Source organism: Lissotriton vulgaris, chromosome 4_1 (genome assembly GCF_964263255.1).
Source record: "Lissotriton vulgaris chromosome 4_1, aLisVul1.2, whole genome shotgun sequence".
NCBI lineage: Eukaryota > Metazoa > Chordata > Amphibia > Caudata > Salamandridae > Lissotriton > Lissotriton vulgaris.
This window is the reverse complement of record NC_141691.1, coordinates 878688168-878711388: the sequence shown is the minus strand read 5'-3', so window position 1 is coordinate 878711388 and position 23221 is coordinate 878688168. Positions and strand designations below refer to the sequence as shown.

Sequence of the window (23221 nt, the reverse complement as noted above, 5' to 3'; positions counted from 1 at the left end):
TTCAATGGGATTGTAAAGAATAGGTGGACAGCATACATCCTATTACAAAAAATACCCCCGTTTAATGCAGGAATCTTTTTCAAGTGAATGCATCAGTGAAAGGTGAAGTGATCAGCATCTACAAAATGTACGCAGTGCAGCTACCAGCAGGGTGTGCTTGGGAGGTTCCATGTACACACTAAGCCATCTCCTAAAAGGCACCATCAGGTTTCACTGATTGTGTAACACTGTTGGTATTGTGTGGGTGCAAATTGCACACCTAAGCAATGAGTATAACAGAAACAGCTGTGTATGCTTCGTAAAACAGTCAGTAATTACAGCAATGCCCTAGTGACCCGAAATATTGACCCAATTGGGACATTTGACCAGTACAGCCCATAGACATCCAATATAATGTTAAACCCTGTGGGCCCGATTCACAAAGGGATTTCCAACTTGTAAAGTTATGAATGCGGAGTCTCCACACTTGGGGCGGAATCTCTGCCCTGAGCACTGCAATGCGGAGATTCTGCCCCGAGTGCGCAGAATCCGCTTCGACTGCACTCATAACTTTACGAGCCATAAGTCCCTTTGTGAGTCGGGTCCTGCGACTGTGAACAATGCAGAGCATTTTTGATTCACTTTGAAAAATTCTTAAATGTACCTGATAGGACTTGAAGCACCATCTGGGTCTCGGGCCATCACTGTTCCAACAATGGTTCCGATGTCGATATCTTCAAGAACCTCAAACAAATATGATGGTCTGCTAAAAATGGGGTGTTCATCTACATCTTCAATAGAGATTTTCACAGCTGCTGTATCCTTAAACGGCCCTAGATAGTAAAAACGTGGATCCATATGGATGTTCATCGCTTCAACTTTTAGGGTGTAAAGCCTTCGTGTCTCATAATCCAGGTACTGCATGACAAAAGACAGACAGAGAACATGTTGAAAGATGTAGACTTCATTGAGCGAAACAGATTTAAAATATTATTTAAGGGTGGCATATCCAAGATAGATCCAGAGAAGTCGAAGCCCTGGTACCTTTTTAGGATAGCTATATAATAATCATTTAGATATAATGAATCTGAATCGAAAACATTTACGTGGTAAAATCGGGTATGACTTATTCCCACATGGACACATTTTAAACATTCCTGATTTATAAGGTACGTCTTAAAAATGGGCTTCTGAATTTCGGGACATAATTATTATTTACATTTGAAATGCAAATAATGTAGTTGGGTATGATTAGAAAAAAATACTGATTTTGTTAGAGGTAACAGGCAACGAAGATGAGTTAGCCGGTTATATGTGCAGTGGGTGTAAGAAACTAGAGCAATTTGGTGATGAGACATCAAGGGTCATATTACTAAAATGTTACACTGATGAGAATACAAGGTAAATCCATTCCCATCTTTTTTGCTGCTTGTGTAATATGACGTGCTATTACTTTTGCACTCTGTGGTGCTCTATCTATAATAAATAATATGCCTCCTGTTCTTTACTTCGATTTTGGTAAAGTACTTAGGGGGATATGTATAAGGAAGTGGAGGAGAGAGGCGTTAGTTTTCCTGGCTTAACGCCTCTCTCTTCAACTTCTGACACCCAAGGCTGCACCATATTTACAAGAATGTGGTGCAACCTTGCGTTTCCCCCGGCGATGGCGCTAAGTTTAGTAACTTAACGCCAACGCAGTCTCCCTTGTTCCAGAGTGCAAGGGTGTCTGCCTGCAGGGGAGGATTGTTTGTGTAGGAAGGTATTCCTTCCTGCACATAAACAATCCTAAAATGGAATTTTGTCACTTTCATGAGTGCTGCTTTATGCCGCACACTTGAAAGTGACAAAATAGATTTTTTTTTAAGTTTGTTAATGTACAGGAAGGGACACCTTTTACATAAACAAACAATGGCATTTTTGCTTTTTCCATGTGTGCTGCACTAGGCAGCACACATGGAAAAAGCAAATACGAGGTGAAATAATGCATTTCTCCTTGGTTCGCCATCTTAAGACCAGTTTTTATATGGTCTTAATTTTGGCACTGCCTCCTATGTACGCCACCCTTGTACATAGAGGGCAGCGTCAAAATGAATGGGTGTTGCGGTGGAACACCCATTGCAACACCCACTGCCCACGTCTTTCACGCTACCCATAGCGTGAAAGGGGGAGTTATGTACAAGGCAGCGCTAAGCTACATTAGGTGGCTTAACGCTGCCTTGTAAATAAGGCGCAGCCCCTATCGCCACCACAACGTCACTCTAGGTGATGTACATATGCCCCTTTGACTCCTAGTGGTTTTGAACTTACTATTTCAAATTGTTAATGAATAACATAAATAAATGTAACTGAGCAAACATATTTGTGCACAAAGTCATATATGAATGGAACAGATTGTAAAACCATATGTAACAATTACATAGCTTATAAATTATTTTAATGATTAATAGATATATTACAAATGCATTCTCAGTGCATGAATATTCTTTGTTCAAAGAAAATACTTTAGTTTGCTATTTTTTCTGGTTATTTATTCAAACATTAAAAACATATCCCATTGTTGTTTTTTGAAAAGTGGAAAGAATATATTAAATAAATGTATGCTATGTTTGTCCAGAGTAGACTGCACCATGATTAATACGAAATTCTACCTTCATATGCATTTGAGGGGTGGACTGCATTCTCGGTGGTAAGAATACTCCATCACCATTGGGATGGAGTATCCTTACTGAGTGAATTAGCTCCATAGTTACTTTTCCCCATTTAGTTGTACTAAAAAGGGATTTTGAAAAGTGCCCCTAAAAGACAAAGTCAAGTGATGGTGTTTGGGAAATGCAGAGGTGTTATCTGCCTATGTGCTCATTAATAGAAGTTTAATTTTCCCCTATATTTTCTAGGAAACTATTCATGAAAAATCCGCTGCCGATTATGCACACCTAACTGTCCTCTAGAAATGGTAATGAATCATGCTGAATAGACTTAAAATACATTCAGCGTTTTTGAAAATCCTGATAGCTATATGCAAATGTCCAGGAAAGGTGTAGACATAATGACATGCTTGCTGTAAAGTGCTCTAAAAGATAAGGAGCATCGGATTGCAACTGAGTAATCACACCCATATGCTGAAGTGCTAAGAAATTTGTAGCCTTAGGCTTAATTATAGATAGTAGTGTATTCTGGACAACTTCAACCAATACACTAAAAAAAGCAAAATTAAAACACATAACAACTGATTGAGCAATAGTTTTCTGTTTGATGCCATATCAATTACAAATTCCGTAACTAAAAATAAAAAATGAAAGAAATAAATAGAAGAAGAGATGGATAAAATATCTTTAATAATGCCAAGAGAAGGATAACATATAGGAAGGTGCAAAGCAAGTTGGATCAATAATTGAGAAAATAGGGAAGGGTAAATGGTAAAAGGCTTATGCGGTGCAGAGAACACCTAGCTAAAGATCGAAAGAAATTACCTCCTCATTTACAAATATGATCTATCATGCACTCCTTGAGTAAGAATGCTATGGTTGTCCCTACTAACCATCCACTAGGTTCTAAGATCACAAAATAAAGTTGCATCACCTAAACCTCTTTGACTCTAGGTACACATGGCTTACATCAAGAGACATGGTGTAATAGGGATCCATGCAAAGTAAAGCACAAGAATCACTGTTGCAATAAAAATGTGAATTTCCATCTCAAACAGTTTTTACTCAACACTTTCACAGTACCCCTGGAATATTTAAATTTAACTCTGGTTATAAATAGGATTCTAAATGGTATCAAAGGCAAAGTACATTTACAGTGTGTTAACATCAGCAAAACACTATTATAATAAGTATACCGGACCAATGTACTCACTGAAACTTCTGTAAAGTATGGAATCTTTGTAAACATATGATTGCAATCATTACCAGACAATGACCAATACATTACAAGAATGAAGATTAACATCCTCCTCTTAAAATGGAGTTACTTTGTTACAAGTCAGTAACATTTGCTGAACTCAAACCTAGTGTTCATGAACATCTAAAATTAAACCAAAACTAAGAAAGAGCAAGGACAACAAACTACTTGGTAACCGACAATAGAAGAGCACAAGGTGAGAGATTTAACAAAGGGCATTTAGTGATCCCAAGGAGGGAAGTCTATCTCCTGCATTTTAGTTAGCTGCTCAAAATGTGGATAACTACCCTAGTGGCTCTGGATCAGTAACTCCACATTCTGGAGAGACCAAACTCAATGAAGATGTGAAGTAGATCATGTTCCAAAACACAGAAACAGTTGCAAAAAAGGCTTCTATAAGGCCATGCAGGTCTCTCTCAATATGGATAGCTTGTAAGCCCAGTGAATGCTGTTACCATCGCCAAAGAATTAGGATCAAATGAAGAGCAAAATAAAAAAGAGACTATGTCTGTCATGTAGAGACACTATGTAGCCCACCTGCACTTGTAGCAGTACATTTCTGTTCTCTTCTGTGGTAAATACCTCCAAGGATTTGAAGAAATGGTTTCTGCAGCTCTGAACTCCTTGATATGACTGGTAGCTTCTGTGTAGACAAGGGCCGCACCAAGGCAATTCAGCAGAGCACATGATTTCAGGCACCTTGCTTTCCATGAAGAAAAGGACGGAACACATTTCTGTGTTGTTATGCGCCAACAGCAGATGGTTCCTTGTACGTCCAGGTCCAGACATGTTTGACAAGCTAGAGGGGAACTCCGTCTTAAACGTTCTAGTTCAGCTATGCAATCAACTACTCACTGGGTAAACCAGCTATTCACTGGAAATCAGATCCAGTGAATTCTCTGGATTCCAAGTACCCAAAGAATCAAGCTGAGGTACAGTTTACTCTTTAGAGACAAGTCTGGTAATGTCTTTTAATCAGAATGCATGACGTAGTCTCTGTTTATGTGCATATATCCAGGGACAGCTTCCAAGGGACTGGTGTGGTGGGATCCTAGTGTATCAGCAGTTGCAAAATCGGTTCTGACCATTAAATGAACCCAGATTTGTTAGCCTTTATGATCACCCATTTTTGGACATTTTACTGTGGGCGATTCTAACTATATGAGCTTCACCCACGGTAAGAACACTGTAAATGGACTGTGTGTGTTTTCTGCCAGTGTCTGCCTTTTAGGATAAGGCAAAGGTAAGGGGCACTTGCCTGGTTACACATAAACACGTGTGTACATGCTTGTGAAAAAGTGTGCAGACTCGGCATATGAGACTACTGTCATGTACAGCCAGGAACTTTTTACAGGTAATCTGGTGCGTATGGGACTCTGCAGGGTCACATATTGCCCTGGGGAAAGCCTTACAATATTAGTGCAAACAGAACAATTGATAGACAGAATGCAGAAAAATGTCGTACATCCACCCCAGTACAGAAATCTGGGCCTAAATCCATAGTGTTTTTCCTCACCATGCCATTACAGTTTGGACCCAGCCATATGCAAATCAGTCTTGACCCTGCTCCCAATGAGAACAGTCCAGCCCGAACTGCCAGGCCAGGTCCTCCCTGGACTGGAATCAAGTATTGTAGGATCGGTTTTGGGCTTTCAGCTCTCATCCTTCAGGATAGCTTGACTCCAGTGGCATGGAGAGCACGGGACCCAAGTCTGGGCATATCCGTCTCACTCGGGGTGACAAATGCAAAAAGAACAATTGATGGACCAAATGCAGAATAATGTCGTACATTAACCCCAGTAAAGAGATCTGGGCCTAAATCACTGACTGGGGGTGAGTGTCTGAAAAGTTTCAGCGCTCCGTCCATTATCTCCTTGTGTTTGCTTTGTTCGCCCTAAGTTGGCAGGGTATGCCAAGACGTGGTCCCTTGCTCACTTTGCCACTGGATTCAAGCTAGTCTGGCTGATGAAGGGTGTTAGCCAGAAACCGGTCCCAGAATGCTTGTTTCCAGCTCAGGGAAGACCTAGCTTGGCAGTTCGGGGTGGGCTGTTCCCATGAGGCACATGCTCAAGACTGATTTGCGTATAGCTGGGTCTAAACCGAGGTGGCGAAGTGAGCTGAAGAATGATGATGGATTCAACCCAGATCTGTGACTGGGAGTGTGTGTCTGAAAAGTTTCAACTCTCCGTCCATCATCTCCTTGTGTTTGCTTTGTTCGCCCTAAGTTGGCAGGGTTGACGTGGGTCCCTTGCTCACTTGGCCACTGGATTCAAGATAGCCTGGCTGATGAGCCACCACACCCGAAAGAAGTAATTAATAGGGCTTCCTTCAGCTTCTGTTGAGAAAGGGACCGGAATGAAAATCTACATCTGTTAATTACCTGCCACACTCTACCAGGGATGGCGACAGCATAAGCCTACTGTACAAAGGGGGAAGCCAAGACAACTGGGATCTTTGAGGGGAAATACCGTGGCAGTGATGTCAGTGACGAGCAGAGCTCAGGTCCCCATAGAAAATGTGAACTATGACTCCTGGATGACATCATATTCAACTGTCCCAGGATGCTGTGCAGAAGGGTTGAGACAGGGGTGGTGGGGTGATTTGGCATGGTAGGGATGGCCAGGGGTGCCCGACTTCTAGAACCATCCACGCCCCTGCAAACAAATCTGGCACAAGTGGAGAACTTTCTTTTTGCTGCTGAACCATGGGATTGCAACAGCCATGGACCAATGGAAGGAGAAACCCCCTGATGCACAAAAGGACTAAGGACTCTGTCCCAGTTGACCCAGGACCAGTGGGTCTCTCAAAGGGTAAAGCCGGGGCCCGGAGGGCGACACATAGAGCATGTGAAAATTAAAACCCTGGCTGGGACTCTGTGTGAGGCCCCATAGCCAGAGCTCCAGAGGCCTGATGATCTGAGCCCTAGGACTGGTTGTTTTATCATGGTGGTCTGGGACCTCATCTCTGGGCCCCCAACACCAAAACGGAAAGGTGGAGCACTGTTGCCCGTCCAGGAAGCAAAAAAAGGGGCCCGGGATCCCAACTCCAGACCCCAACTGTCCATCATCCCCTTTTGTTTCGCTTTGTTCGCCCTAAATTGGCAGGGTATGCTCAGACGTGAGTCCCTTGCTCACTTGGCCACTGGATTCAAGATAGCCTAGCTAATCAGGATTATGAATCCGAAACCGGTCCCAGGATGCTTGTTTCCGGTCCAGGGAAGACATGGCTTGGCAGTTCGGGCTGGACTGTTCCCATGAGGCACAGGGTCAGACTGATTTGCATATGGCCATGTCTGAACGGGGTGGCTGAGTGAGCTAAAGAATGGTGATGGATTAAACCCAGATCAGTTGCCTGGGGGTGAGTGTTTGATTTGCTCAAACGCTCCGTCCATTATCCCCTTTTGTTTCGCTTTGTTCGCCCTAAGTTGGCAGGGTATGTTCAGACGTGAGTCCCTTGCTCACTTGGCCACTGGATTCAAGATAGCCTGGCTGATGAGGATTATGATCCGAAACCGGTCCCAGGATGTGTTTCCGGTCCAGGGAAGACATGGCTTGGCAGTTCGGGCTGGACTGTTCCCATGAGGCACAGGGTCAGACTGATTTGCATATGGCCATGTCTGAACTGGGGTGGCTGAGCGAGCTAAAGAATGGTGATGGATTAAATCCAGATCAGTTGACTGGGGGTGAGTGTTTGATTTGCTCAAACGCTCCGTCCATCATCCCCTTTTGTTTTGCTTTGTTCGCCCTAAGTTGGCAGGGTATGCTCAGACGTGAGTCCCTTGCTCACTTGGCCACTGGATTCAAGATAGCCTGGCTGATGAGGATTATGAATCCGAAACCGGTCCCAGGATGCTTGTTTCCGGTCCAGGGAAGACATGGCTTGGCAGTTCGGGCTGGACTGTTCCCATGAGGCACAGGGTCAGACTGATTTGCATATGGCCATGTCTGAACTGGGGTGGCTGAGTGAAATAAAGAATGGTGATGGATTAAACCTAGATCAGTTGCCTGGGGGTGAGTGTTTGATTTGCTCAAACGCTCCGTCCATCATCCCCTTTTGTTTCCCAACACCAACTGGAGCAGGTGCAGTGCTGCTACATTCCCCTCAGCAGTAGTGGGCCTGTTCCCAACTTCCTGTGGCAGGCTCATAGGTGAGCAGGACATCCACCACAAATGAACTCCCTGGGCAACTGGAGCCGGCAGGGGAGAAGAGCTGATGGCTCCCATGGTATCACAGGAGACGTTGCTTGTGCAGAGACCCAACCACGGCAGCCAGCTTTCCCCAACAAATGGAGGCATACAAGGGGCCCAGGTGGGACAGAGCACCCCAAGATATAAAAGGATATAGGAGATGCTCCCTTCCGCTTTGTGTCTCTCTCCAACTCAGTGGGTGTGCTCCTACTTAAATATTCAATGTTCCTCACCCCAAAATGCCTTGCATATATTTTCTCCTTTTTTAGTGTTTATTATTCCACACCATCTCCGTTGAGTAGGCCTTGGACTGCTCTGCTTTGTCAAGGAAAGTGAAACAATGGGGTGCTTGGTTCTTTGTAAGGGGAAATTGTGGACCTATTACTTGTGCAGGCCTCACATCCTGCATAACTAACAACCTAATTTCATTCAGTAGCAAAGGACAAAGAAGTGTGGATGGACTGTCCTCTGTCTGGACAGCATCAATCCTACATGCTTTCAACTGTCATTCTTAAATAAATGCATGTAGCATTTAGGTATGGTTATCTTACAAATAGGCAAACAGACTGTGACAACAGTGCATGTACACTACATACATGTTCCAGTGATCACAATCAACATTCCAAAAAGTTATGCTCATTATAATCACACACGTCTCAAAGAAATAATCAATAAAAAACAATGAGGAGAATCCTGTCTTTTACAATTCTCTTAACTTAATTTACACAGGGGAAGCACATAGGAAACTTCTCTCAGTACACCAGATAAAGGACAAAGATACATAATCATGCAGCTATCCGCCACGGCTTGTGCAGAGGAGGCTAAGACTAGTCCTTGTGATTGCACTATTTGGAGTACATCTGTGGACCTCCCCATCTCAGTGCACTCTAAAGTGTGTCTCTTCAGAACTACTTCTCCTCAGTTTGAAGGGTTCCCATGGATTAGGGGACCTACACACTGGGTCTAAAGCAGAAATGCAGTTCACTCATTAGGCAACACAAACAATTTCAGAATAGTATACCAATGGGTGGTTCTCGACTTTCATCAATACCAGTGGGTATCAGAGAAAACACCAAAGCCAACATGCAGTTAATCCAGTTTCAATGACTGCCACAAAACATATAAACAACTTAAGGTGCCTTCTACAATCCTGCAAGTGATGTCATAGATACACAAATCCAGTTATTGACCTTCATAATTAAGTAAAGCACTAAATCACCAAATCCAGTTTTTGAACTGAGCAATGTTCTCATTCCTGACAGGTAAGTATTCAGAAAAACAAATAGGTGTGGTGCAACTTTGAAAGTATTTTCACGTATAAGTGAGGTCCCAGGAAAGTTCCCACACAGTGCTTCTTTTTGTTGAATTAAAAACAAACTTCCAAAATGGCCTACCATAGTGTTGTAACCATTGAAACCCATACTGTTCCCTCTCTCCACTAATACTTTGTTGAATTAAAAACAAACTTCCAAAATGGCCTACCATAGTGTTGTAACCATTTAAACCCATACTGTTCCCTCTCTCCACTAATACTTCAAACACCTGACAATGCTGAGGTAAAGAAGACAGTGTAATCGCTTTTACTTTGGGACATGTATGGCCCGGATTTCTCATATCACCTGATATAGCAATCACTGAAGCAACACATAAGCAGTTAATGCGGTTGTCAGTCTCCTTGCCCTCAACACACTCTACACGACAATATAATATGAAATGGATCTGGGCTGGTGTAGTCAGGCGAAGGTCTTCAAATTCATTTTCTTATTCATTTACTTGGCTATAGCTCTGAAAACTAAAAAGCTATGCACCATAAGGTCTTTCTCCTGGCTTCCTTCTAAATGTTGCTCTGATAAATCTTACGTACTGGGCACAATTATTATCTATCATGAGAAATGTATAGATAATGAACTATAAATATGGTGACTATCTTCTATCCTCACGTACTTTCAGGCAATCTCTGCTCGTTTCACTACAGGTGTATATTTTAAAGGTTAAAGCTTGATGAGATACTTCGAAGTTTGTCCTATACCCTTTTTAAATATTTATGCGGGGGTCCTTCATCTTCATTAAAAGATGCAGTCCTGAAGATGGTCTCACAGATGTGCAACAACTGAGACTGAAAAGTTGACGCATAACCCAACTATCTTTTTAAAAATTGTTAACACCTTCAAAGAGTCTTGTATTTTTAAAAAACAGTCTCTAGTTGTATGTCTGAAAGTGAGCATAACGTACATCAACATATGTTATATAACACTAAAAATACATTGGAACAAACATTGTCTATGTACAATGAGATTTATGTTTTGTACCCCTGTGATTATTTGTTTAAATATCATTTTTTTCTAATATAAATATGAAAACACATACACCTGCATCTCAGATTGATTTCTTTTTTTCTAATTACTCTATATAGCTTAAATAATCTTCAGTTGACTTGAGATGTCATTTCTAGGCATCATAAATGAATAAAAAATCAATCGGAAAGATTGGTTTTAGGTAAATCCCTCGGCATCTGTGCTACCTATCTTTTTTGTCGAATGGCATCATTTTGTCATGGTTCTGAAAGTTTTATGAGAGCTGTTTTTCTCTTTGTTGAATACATGTTGTTTGGGGCTAAAAAAAAAATTGGTGTATTAAAAATTCTGTTGATATAGTTTCACAATTTAAGATTTATAAATTGAACAACCACTCTTGAAAACAACTTTAAAGGGTTGACAATTGTTTACAGTAAATTGAAAGTTGAGCATTTAATTATGTAAGGCAAGGTAATATTCACCAACTTATATGGACAGACTCAGAGTTGGGACAGTGGATTTTCCAACCACCCTTGCAACAAATTTCCCTCCTCTGTCAATTCTTTTTAATTTAGATTTCTCTGCAAGTCAGTGGATCTTTCTCTACTAAAGGGCCTGCGTCTGCCACTGGAGAAGCCACTTATTTTTTGTATTGAGCAGAGCATTAAGTACATGATATACATATTATGATTAAAATAATTATTGAAACCATTTTTTACAAAAATACGATAGCTTCTTCTTTCCAGGACAAAATTTAAAAAGATATAGCTGTAGCAGCTAATAACATCAACAATAATTACAAAAAATACCAATGTGCAAAAACATTTAATAACGTGCAACAGCAAGGAAAGTGCTTCTAAAGTGCAACAGCAAGAAAAATGCTAGTGCTTTTTATCACAATAACTGCTACAACTTCTACATCAATATTGAGTGTTACTATACCTCCTTTAGCTTTTCTAAATTACTAAAAAACGTACATTTTTTTTCAAATTTCTTAGTGGCTCCCACCCGTCTTGCATAAGCTTCTTCAAAATGTTGTGTCCTTTTCATTTTATTATACCACTTCAAAGGAGAGGGAGTGTCACTAGATTTCCAATTCTGAAGAATTAGAGAACGGGCTACAGTACAAGAAATAAATAGAGAAACTTTTTCGGCCTCTGGTAACATCATTCTGTCGCTACATAATCTAAACAGCAGCCTCGGCCTCAAGCTGAACTCTCTTTCCAATTGTCAGCTCTATGTCTACAAAAATTGCCTCCTAAAAGGGCCTCAACCGTGGCAAGTAAAATAAATATGGTGCCACCCACCTTCTCTATCGGCCTGGCAGCGAAAGCATTTATTTTCGACCTCCAAATATCTTTTTACCAGAGCTTCTGGAGTCAAGTAGGAGAGTCATTGCGATAAGAAGGCCATCCTTTTAAAATGAGCTGCGCGCAGGGATTTACTACCTAGGCTGCTTAGGGCTTCCCAGTCATTAAGAGAAAAAATAAATTGTGTCTCGCGACCGATTTTAGCCAAATGGCTCTCTATCAAGGGAACTTGTCCCTGATGATGTAGCAAGCGGTACCAATTCCCTACGCCATTAACTTTGGTCCCGTAGAGAGCAACCACAAGTTCATTTGGAGCATCAAAAATGCCATTAGTGTTTTTTAGAAAATGAACCACTTGCAAATATTCAAAAAAGGTAGGTTTCCTAAGGCTTTCAGCACTTGCCATTACCTCTTGCCAGGAGGTCACCCTATTTTGAATAACAAAATGTCTTAGCTCCCGTAGCCTACAACCTTCCCAATTATTTAGATGGCTTTCTCGAAACTGGAGGCCGAGACTAGTAAACTCTCTCAGTCTCACATATTGCAGACCCGAGGAGCCCGTCTTTTTAAAAAAGGACTGAAGTCTAAAAGAATAATACTTTAAGGTCTTGTATCTAGTTTTTTAGGAGGTTTGTAGGTTTTTAAAAACACTCAAATTTGAGAACTAATTTCTTGTATCATTTTATAAATAAAGAAGCTATCTCGGGTACATTTAGATCCCATCAAGCCAGCCACTATGTCTAAAAATGCGGCCTCATAATAAGTTCTTAAATGAGGCAAAGCTAAACTCCCCTGTGCAGTAGGTAATTGCACCTAGTCAGCTTAACCCTTGACACTTTTTTTCCTCAGACAAATTCTCTAAACAACGTTTCCATTTCTTTAAAAAAAGACAGGTTTATTTTTATAGGGACATTAATAAAAATAAATATAGGCAACGGAAGTATGGACATTTTAATTATTGAAATTCTACCCACCAATGATAAAGGGTTTAAAAGCCACTGTTCTAAAAGTCTCTTAATTTTATCTTTCATTCTTTTTTCATTTCATATATAATTCAATGTATATAGCTGTTGGTATTGGCTGGACACGAATATCCCAAGATATCTAATTGGATCTAACTTTGAGGCTTGAGCCCTCAAACAAGATGGAAAAAGATTTGAATCTGTATTGAGGGCAAAGGCTTTAGTTTTGTTAGAGTTTATTTTATAGCCGCCAATTAGCTCGAAATTCCTAAATTCCCTTAATACCATTTCCAGATTATCTTTGTCGGGCATCAAATATAAAATAATATCGTCCGCAAAAAGATTCAGCTTCGCCATGCCAGGGATGGGGTGTTGAATAGCAGCATTATTTTGCATTTTAATTACCAATGGCTCTATAATAAAAGTAAAAAGCAATGGCGAAAGCGGACAACCTTGTCTTGTCCCACAGTTTATTTTTATAATTCCTGCTCGTTTCAAATTTATCGCTACCAGGGCCGAAGCCCCTTTGTAAATATTACGTAGCATGTTAATAACCTGAGAAGGAAAGCCAAATTGACCGAGGGCAAAAAACAGTGTTCTCCAATTAACCAAGTCAAATGCTTTCTCAGCATCAACCGTTATAATACATGCCAGAATAAGATTGGTATTAAAATAGTCCAAGGCATGTATTAAAAACTCGATATTGGCCGCCATAGATCTACCTGCTATAAAACCAGTCTGGTCTCTATGAATTGTCTCTTGGGCGGCAAATAAAAAGCGCTCGCCCATACTTTCATTAAAATCTTATAATCTGAATTCAAGAGACTGATGGGCCTATATGAATTAACATCCGTAGGATATTTATCTTTTTAAACAAAGGACACAATTATCGCCTCTTTAAAAAGTGCAGGAACCAAAGCACCCTTTTTAAAATAATTAAATTGTTTTTTCAAAGGTGCGATTAATTCTTTTGAAAAAGTTTTATAAATTCGATGGGGAAACCATCCTGTCCGCATGCTTTTGCCCTGGCTGTTGCTTTAAAAGATGCCAATATCTCAGCTGATTCCACATCAGATCCTAGTTGACTGATCCGGTTATCTGAAAGTTTGGGAATATTCACGTTTGAAAAATAATCCTCGATCAGCTCCTCCCTCACCGAATATTCTGTAGAATAAAGTTGGTGGAAATGTTCTAAGAAGATCTGTGGAATCTCGTCGCCATTGACAACTTCGTGACCGGTCTGGGGGTCAAGAACTTTAGATATTATGGCTGCTTTATGTTTTTTTTCTTGTCGAATTAGCCAAAAGTGTACCAACTGTCCTCGAAAACCTTTTGTTGATACATTTTAGAACTGCAGATCTCTTCTAAAACAAAAAAATCCCTCAGAGCTGTTCTTGCCTGCTCGAGTTGATTGGGGTGCCGCTGAATCTGGAGGACATACTCTTTTTTCAACTGCTGTTTGTAGTTCAGCTATTTTAGGCCTCCGAGCATTTGACTAAGCAGCCGTATAGGCAATTATTTGCCCGCGAGCTGCCGCCTTGAACCCGCCCCACGCGGAAAAAGGATCCACAGTGTTCTCATTAATCTTAAAGTATTCGGAAATCCAGTCTCTAAAGTTTTTCACCCAATCCTGGTCTTGGATGGGGAGGCGGTCTAGCTGCCACCTATGCTGACCTCTGCTCTCCCCCCAAAAGATGAGTTTGAGCCCAATATACGCGTAGTCCGAGAAGGGATTGCACCAGATATCTGCTTTGAAAACCTGAAGAGACCTGGATGTAAGAAAAAAATCAATTCGGGATGCAGTTTGAAAACGGTGCGAGTAACAGGTAAACATTTTTATCAGGGTTATTATTTCGCCAAGGATCTACTGGTTGATATTCTTGTTTAATGGTCTCCACCATGTTTTTGGTATTTGGTTTCAGTTGTTTTTTATTTTTATTTGAAGTATTCTCTCTTAAATCCTGTATAAAGTTAAAATCCGCTCCTACAATAAACTGTCCAGGGGCTCCCCTCAAAAGCTCATTAATTTTAACCAGCCCTGAGATGTCATCTGAGACAGGGCCAGAGTAATTTATTAAATTCAAGGTCCTCCCCTCTAACCTTGTTGCCTCCCATATCCATCTCCCCTGTGGATCCCTATGAACTTGTAAAAATTCCCAGGGTAGTTTTCTAGAAAAATAGATGGCAACTTCTCTCATGGCAATGCCTGCAGACGCAAAGAAAACATTAGAAAAAACCCTGGATAAAAGTAATTTAGAGGAATTGGATTTTAAGTGTGTCTCCTCAAAAAAACAAGACTTGGGGGTTGAATGATATCAGCCATTTAATAAGAGCGCCGTACTTTCGTTTATTTAAAATTCTGTTAACGTTGACTGATAGGATCTTACATTTACCGATTTCTATTGATGTTTCTATCTCTAGAGTAAACTCCTGGTTTATTCAGTGACAAATGTATAAATTGCTTACTATCTGTACCTTCTGCTCCTGCTCTTTTTCGTGCAGTTAACCCTTTCCCAACCCCACCCCAAAGAAAACCCACAAATTGAAATGTGGAGATGCCCCCACTAGCCACGCTAGCCACATTTCGTCCCACCCATCTAGCCTCCTTGGTGTCATGAAATTACACCCTAGGAGATACCACTGACCCCAGCAAAAAAAAAAGAAAAACCAATCAAAATTATCTGGTTGACGAGCACACTTAGCACCAAAAACAAGAGAAGCCCTTTTTGTTCATATATAGCGGATCCGAGTATTTTAAACAGTTCCCTTAAGCTCCGGATCCATGCAACATCTCTTTTAATAATGCCTGTGCTTCTTCCAAATCAGAAAACATAAAAAACTTTCCCTTAACTAGAACTTGCAGTTACGATTGTTGGGCAATTGTTGCTTGGGTACCATGGGCTTTGAACAAATGAAGAATCTTAAGAAATAATTTTCATCTACGTGCAGCAGCGGCAGTCATATCAGAAAATATGCAACACTTGATACTTTCGTTTACTAAAAACTGCCTCTGCTGAATCGCCTTTGTCAAGATTCTTTCCTTTATTCGAAAGTCTGCAAAGTACAGCAACATTGTTTGTGGCATAGTGGAGCTGGGGAAGGGGAGGTTGGGACTCGATGTGCCCTAGTAATAGTAAGATCTCCTTCAAATTCCGGAAGAACTTTCTGCTTAATGAAGGAGTTGACCCATTGCAGAGTTTGAGAACCTTCAATACCTGCGGGGACCCCAACTATTCGGAGGTTTGACCTGTGGGAATGGTTCTCAAGATCCTCCAGTTTACTCTCCATGTGGTTCTTATTTTAAACTGCCTCTTTCACTTTCCTGATAACCATATTCATTTGATCTTCTAATGCTGAAATTCTAGCTTCCGCCTCCTGTAGTTTTATAGGGAAGCAAGACATTACTTCTACAATTTTTCCTAGCCCTAGGTACAGAGAGGCAATTTCCAATTGTTTAGCTTTTTTCATTTCTCAAACCTCCTCCAATATTTAGTTGAGCATATCTCTGATGTCTAATTGATAAACCCCCGATTTCTCTGTATCTTGGCTGGGGTTGTTTTGCAATTCGGTAGTACCAAGATTCGAATTTACAACCATGGTATCCCCCTGGGCCAACAACCCCTCTACCAATACTTGACCCTGAGACAGTGGGTGGGGTTTTGGCTGAAGTTTAGATTGAGGTGACATCGGGTTTAAAGAGATTTTTATTGCTGACTTATTGCCTTCATCAAATGTTCCTCTGAACTTTGAGTGAATTGTACTAGAAACAGTTGTTTCCCCTAAGCTTAATAATGTTGGTGCTGACAAGACCACCTGGTTTTGGCCTTGATCTTGATATGACTCCTGGTCTACCAGATGATCGGGTTCAAGATAGCAGTGAGGTCTCTCCTGATCTTTTAAAGCTGGATCTACTAATGATACGGGCAGCACTGGTACCACTGACAGGCCTTTTGATGTTTTTGAGGTTGGACTTGGCTAGGGGGGTTGTAAGGTTGCTTTTTTCAAAAACAACGGAAATTCCTTTGCCCCTTTTAATCCTTTCTTTGGGACATCTGATACAGAATTGTCCTGCTGTGATTTAGATGACAAAGCTGCGCCTTCTATCTAATTTGATGCAGCATTTGTCTTATCTTTCGCCGATACCGCGCATTCCGGGGAGGTGGTGGGGGGCATCTCCTCCTCCGAGCTCTCAAGGGTGCTATCGAAGCCATGGGAGTTGATGGTGTTCTCCTTGTTGGCCAGTCTTACAGCTTCTTTTGCCTGAGCTAGGCGTGTTTTAGCCTTAAGACGAGCTGCTGAGTCAACTTTGGTGACTACGTTTGCATGCTTCAAAAGTTTGCCCATTTTTTCGTGTCTTTTTTTTCATGTCCATTCGTGTCCCACTTCTGCCTCTAATATCACTCTTACTTCCAGATGTCACCCCCTGAATCCTCTGTACCTTAAATTTTTGGGGCTTGTTTTTCCCCACAAAGCTCTTCACCATGCTCCGGGGTACGTCCAGTTGCTGTCTCGTTGCACGGTGCCAGCGCTCTACTCCGCCCGTCAACAGAGCAACGAGTTCAGGGGGAGACAAACTGGCATCCAAATGGCCTCAGCTCCCTGCTGCGCTGGTGCCGCAGGCAATGCGACACAGAAACCCGTAACATTTCCACAAAGTGGCCGTTGATCATTAAAGCAGCCGTTGAAAGACTTCCCCGCTGGTCAGAAAGCAGAAGCAGCCGCCTGCCTCCACTGATGGCATCCACCTCCTGCAATCGCCTCGCCTCGCCTCCTCAGTGTGAGCAGAGAAGATCCTGTTCCTGCACTCGACTTGCGCCTCACCTCGCATCTTTGGTGTCTACGACCTTCAGGTACTCGAGACAGCTTCAAGGATTTCACCCGGCGGAATCAACAGGACGCCAGCCAGGTACGAATCTCCATTACTGGGGGTGGAGCAGCAGGGTCAATTGTGGCAACTCGGAGGTGTGGTTCTCCCTAGGCATCCCCGCGAGGATTGAGACGAGGAGCCACTTGAATGGAAAAACATTTTGAAATACTTTTGAACAATGTACATCACAGCTGGTGAAACCTCTATCACAAATGTGGACATAAACATGCAGGTGATTTACTGCTTGTTGGGTATATAATATGTAACCTTTCATGCGTTTTTCCCTGTTTCCATGGTGGATTGCCATGGAGGGGAACATCCCCAAAAAAGTACGTGAATATGCCATTCTTGATCATTCAATAGGTACCTCTGTGCTTCAGTGGACCTGTCGACTGACATGAAGTACGTTTCTCCACGTAAATGCCTACCATCTACTGAATTCTAAGTAGGGTAAGTTTGCCCAGGAACAACACATACAGCAATATTGCCATTAAAAAATGATTTTACTGTTTATATTTCCAAATATTAACAAACAACAATAGTACCCCGTCGGGTAACATTGTGTGGTAAATTTCACATCAAAAACTTTTCTTTATATAAAAACCCACACAAGAACAAAATCACATAAGCTTTTTACCACAACAGAAACATACATTTCTATCAATGCCCCTCTTTTAGCAAAACAAACATTGATTTTCACAGAATGGGAGAATGCAGTACAGTCCCACAAATACCATGAAATACCCCAATAGGCCCCCAGTTCTTTCTACATTTGTGTAAGCATGCTCTGCTCATTTATACTGATTCTTCTGCTATTATACACCAAAATGACCTACAACTGAAGGAATGTGTTCAGAGGTTGGAACAGCTACCCCTTGCATTTGTTAAAATTGAGTCATAAAAAAGGTAGGGTATTTTGGAAAGCTAAATTCTTCCTTTTTACCTAGCATTGTTATTTTCGAATTTGGGGTGATTTCTGTGTCATTCACTGCAGATGTAGTGATTTCCCTTCTACGCCCACTTTGGTTCTCCCTTAGTTTTGCTTATTAGCTCTTTTAGGCTGCCTCTGCTTCGCTTGGCCTCACATAGCACATTTGTTTTCATGACATTATTTAGGGATACCAATCAACAAATGGGAGAGAAAGGGATTAGGGCACTCTTAGTCCCCAGTCAATTAGCAAATAAACAAAGGAAGAGTGTCCGTCAGAGAAGCGTTCAGAATGGTTATAGCACGTGAGATTGAGGCCAGTTGTAAGTGGTCGTATGAAAGGACCAATTTCAAGAAAAAATGCAAGATTTTTTAAGGAAACCCTCACTCACCCTAGTGGTGACATGCTTCATCATCGGGTCCACCGGGAGATATCGAATACCTCCCCGGTGTGTTGCGACGCCAGGAGACTGCGGAGCAGGTTCTTGTGAGGGTAAGGAGTGAAAAAAGTGTAGTGAATTTAAAAATGTCCAGGGTTGTACCAAAAAATCATTTATTGGCTGGTCAACCTGACATATTAAAAACTTGCTATGTGTAGGGAAAACTAACCAAATAAAGTATACTGGTGTTTCCCTCTTAGAGAAAGGTCAACATGTTTCTGCCCGTGTTATGTGTGACTTTACAGGGCTTTCTTCAGGACCAGTTTGCGAGTGTCACCTTGACAGGTCTGGGCGCACTAAGGCCCACCCTGCCAAAGGCGGTGAAAGTTAAAAATAGCACTATGTGTAAAAAGGTGCATAAAAAATACAAACTTGTAAGTCTGGGGAATTACCTCTGTTATGAGGAACCTAGAAGTATGTGGACAAATGGTGAGACAAACAGACAAATAAACAGACAAAGAACATAAAATCAATCGATATTAATCATTTTTAATGGCAATTGATGCAACTTGGTGGCGTGACACGTGCTGGCATACCTATCAAAGGCCGTGGCCGAGATGAATGGGATGCGAAGAAAAAGTTGTGCCACAAGCCGGGGTGGTGGGCCTCAACTAGCGCTGAGAAGTGTAGTCCAGCGCGATCTGTTGCACGTTTGAATAAGGCAACAGACTGATAAATGGAGACTTACAGTGTTAAGTCCATCCGTGCGTGAGGCCAGGAATGGCTACCCATTGTTACATGGCTACCTATAATCGGGCGGCGAGGAGTTGGTCCCCGAGGTGTTAAACGAGGAGGCAAAGCTACAGTGTGAATAACGGTACCTCTGCTGGCCGTGACTTGTAATTTTGATCAAGCACACAAATATATGAGCGTGAAAGGGAAATACTCCTCACTTGTAAAAAAATTCAACCACGCCCCATAGAACTCAGGAGGGGGGTGGGAGGGAAAATGGCACACCCTATTTGGGAAGGAAAAACACACACAAAGAGGATTTAGAGATCTGGCAGAATCTCGAGCAAAAGACTTATCTTAATAGAAGATGTCCGGAGAAAAATTCCTTATGCCCGCAACGCTCTGCACCCTCTCGGTACCTAGCTGTTCCCTCACTGGATCTCGTGGATCCTGAGCGAAGGGCGAGCCCGGTGTTATGAGGGAGGTGACAGGGCACGGGCCAATGGGAGCCGATTTTCAAAACGAGGCTTGGAATACAAGTCCCGTAATCCCGCGAGAGGTGGGTTCAAAGCGGGGGTTGATGACGAGATGAAAACGAGGCTTGAGAAGCAAGCCCTAGGCGACCTTGCGGTAGGAAAGCGCAAGCTTCGCAATGTTTGGAGCGAAGTTGGTCCTGTATTTACTGTGTAATGACAATCATAGCCAAAGTACATTAACCAGAGGTGGTACAAATGGTTGTGACTGAAGAAAGGTACTGATACAAAAAGAGGTTATTATATTCTGAATTTGTATTAGAATAATAACGCCAAGGATGTTGGAGTTTCAGCTTAGTGTCTCAGCACTAGTGGGGCAGGATTTGTCAGGTATGGTATAGAGAAAATTATTCCATATTCCTATAGAGTGGATGATACTCAGTATACCATGAGCCCTATAACTTCGAGATTCAAGAAACAAAGTCACATGGTGCTAGGGTTCAGCCCAGACTCAAGGTACTCAAGAGAGTTAAATGGAGTGCTAGACTAGAAAGTACAACAGCTCTGACTCGTGTTAAATCTAATGTTTTAAGACACTAGTCCAAGGAATTTGATCGTTCAGCCCATGGATATGGGTACTGACTCTGTATACCCAGCGCTGTTCCTTCTCAAACAGGATGCTGTCTCTGTTTCTCGGATTGTTGACCTGCTCGATGACTGTCCAGGTCATGTCATTTGGGGTGTGATGTGCCTGCAGAAAATGCTCGCTGAGTTTGGTGGTGACTTTTTTACAACGAATGTTGCTACGGTGTTCGCCAATGCGTGTTTTTACTTTTCGTGTTGTCATTCCCACATAGCGTTTCGCACATGGGCAGGTAATCAGATAGACAACATTAGCAGAGTTACAGTTGGTATGGGATTTTTGAATCCACACTTTACCGGGTTCCAAATTGAGTTGTGTGGTGTGGGTGGTAAGGTGACAAACACTACAGTCAGTGCAAGGAAAATGACCAGTAATGGGAGGCAGGTGCCAGGGTTCTGTAACAGACCTAGTAAGTGTAGCTGGTGTTGAGCATGGTAAGGGTCTTGTATGTACCAAGGCATCTTTGAGGCTCCTGCCCTTTTTGAAGGAGAAGAGGGGTTTCTCCCAATCATTCATGTTACTTGTGATTATTCTCCAATTTTTATTGATTGATTTCTTGACGTTGTCTGAGAGGGTGCTGTAGGTGGTTACACATGTGAGTGGTACCTCTGTGTTTGTCTTCACATTCTCCTCAAGGAGGGCATCGCGGGGTTGATTGCGTGCCCGGGTCTGGCCTTTGTTGAGGATTCCTTGCGGATATCCTCTTTGTTTCAATTTTTCGGTCAGTTCTTTGGCCTGAACTTTATAGTCAGTGATGTTACTACAATTCCTTCTCAGGCGCAAGAATTGTCCATAGGGCAGATTTTCTCGCAGAGGTCTTGGATGGAAACTGCTGAACTCCAAAAGATTATTTTTTGCTGTTGGTTTATGATGAGTCACAGTGGTGAGAGATGTTCCCTCTATCCTTATCACTACGTCAAGGAAGACAATTGATTCTTTGCTATGATTGTGGGTGAATCTCAAGTAAGGGTCAAGGGTATTGACCCAGCTCAGGAACTGTGTGAGACTGTCTTCATTCCCTGTCCACAGGAGGAGAATGTCATCAATGTACCTCCTCCATAGTCCTATGGAGGAGGCAAAGGGGTTTGTTGTAGGTAAAATATGTTTGGTTTCGAAATCATACACATACAACCCCGCTATGCTGGGAGCAAAGGTACTCCCCATTGAAGTCCCTGTGCACTGGAGGTACAGTTGTCCTTTGTATTCGAAATAATTTTCTCTGAGTGCCATCCTTGCAAACATTGCGAAGCTTGCGCTTTCCTACCGCAAGGTCGCCTAGGGCTTGCTTCTCAAGCCTCGTTTTCATCTCGTCATCAACCCCCGCTTTGAACCCACCTCTCGCGGGATTACGGGACTTGTATTCCAAGCCTCGTTTTGAAAATCGGCTCCCATTGGCCCGTGCCCTGTCACCTCCCTCATAACACCGGGCTCGCCCTTCGCTCAGGATCCACGAGATCCAGTGAGGGAACAGCTAGGTACCGAGAGGGTGCAGAGCGTTGCGGGCGTAAGGAATTTTTCTCCGGACATCTTCTATTAAGATAAGTCTTTTGTTCGAGATTCTGCCAGATCTCTAAATCCTCTTTGTGTGTGTTTTTCCTTCCCAAATAGGGTGTGCCATTTTCGCTCCCACCCCCCTCCTGAGTTCTATGGGGCGTGGTTCAATTTTTTTACAAGTGAGGAGTATTTCCCTTTCACGCTCATATATTTGTGTGCTTGATCAAAATTACAAGTCACGGCCAGCAGAGTTACCGTTATTCACACTGTAGCTTTGCCTCCTCGTTTAACACCTCGGGGACCAACTCCTCGCCGCCCGATTATAGGTAGCCATGTAACAATGGGTAGCCATTCCTGGCCTCCCGCACGGATGGACTTAACACTGTAAGTCTCCATTTATCAGTCTGTTGCCTTATTCAAACGTGCAACAGATCGTGCTGGACTACACTTCTCAGCGCTAGTTGAGGCCCACCACCCCGGCTTGTGGCACAACTTTTTCTTCGCATCCCATTCATCTCGGCCACGGCCTTTGATAGGTATGCCAGCACGTGTCACGCCACCAAGTTGCATCAATTGCCATTAAAAATGATTAATATCGATTGATTTTATGTTCTTTGTCTGTTTATTTGTCTGTTTGTCTCACCATTTGTCCACAGACTTCTAGGTTCCTCATAACAGAGGTAATTCCCCAGACTTACAAGTTTGTATTTTTTATGCACCTTTTTACACATAGTGCTATTTTTAACTTTCACCGCCTTTGGAAGGGTGGGCCTTAGTGCGCCCAGACCTGTCAAGGTGACACTCGCAAACTGGTCCTGAAGAAAGCCCTGTAAAGTCACACATACCACGGGCAGAAACATGTTGACCTTTCTCTAAAAGGGAAACACCAGTATACTCTATTTGGTTAGTTTTCCCTACACATAGCAAGTTTTTAATATGTCAGGTTGACCAGCCAATAAATGATTTTTTGGTACAACCCTGGACATTTTTAAATTCACTACACTTTTTTCACTCCTTACCCTCACAAGAACCTGCTCCGCAGTCTCCTGGCGTCGCAACACACCGGGGA

The 23221-nt window shown here is 42.3% G+C and overlaps 1 protein-coding gene across 2 annotated transcripts in view; it reads right to left on the bottom strand.

Annotated features, from left to right (window-relative positions):
- Window positions 1-23221, bottom strand: part of LOC147722680 (cadherin-10-like) — an 862765-nt gene that overhangs the window by 111966 nt on the left and 727578 nt on the right. For both annotated transcript variants that reach the window (XM_086965170.1, XM_086965171.1), the window contains exon 7: window positions 644-897. In XM_086965170.1, the coding sequence (XP_086821296.1) occupies window positions 644-897 (254 nt within the window). The remainder of the gene's footprint in view (window positions 1-643; window positions 898-23221) is intronic.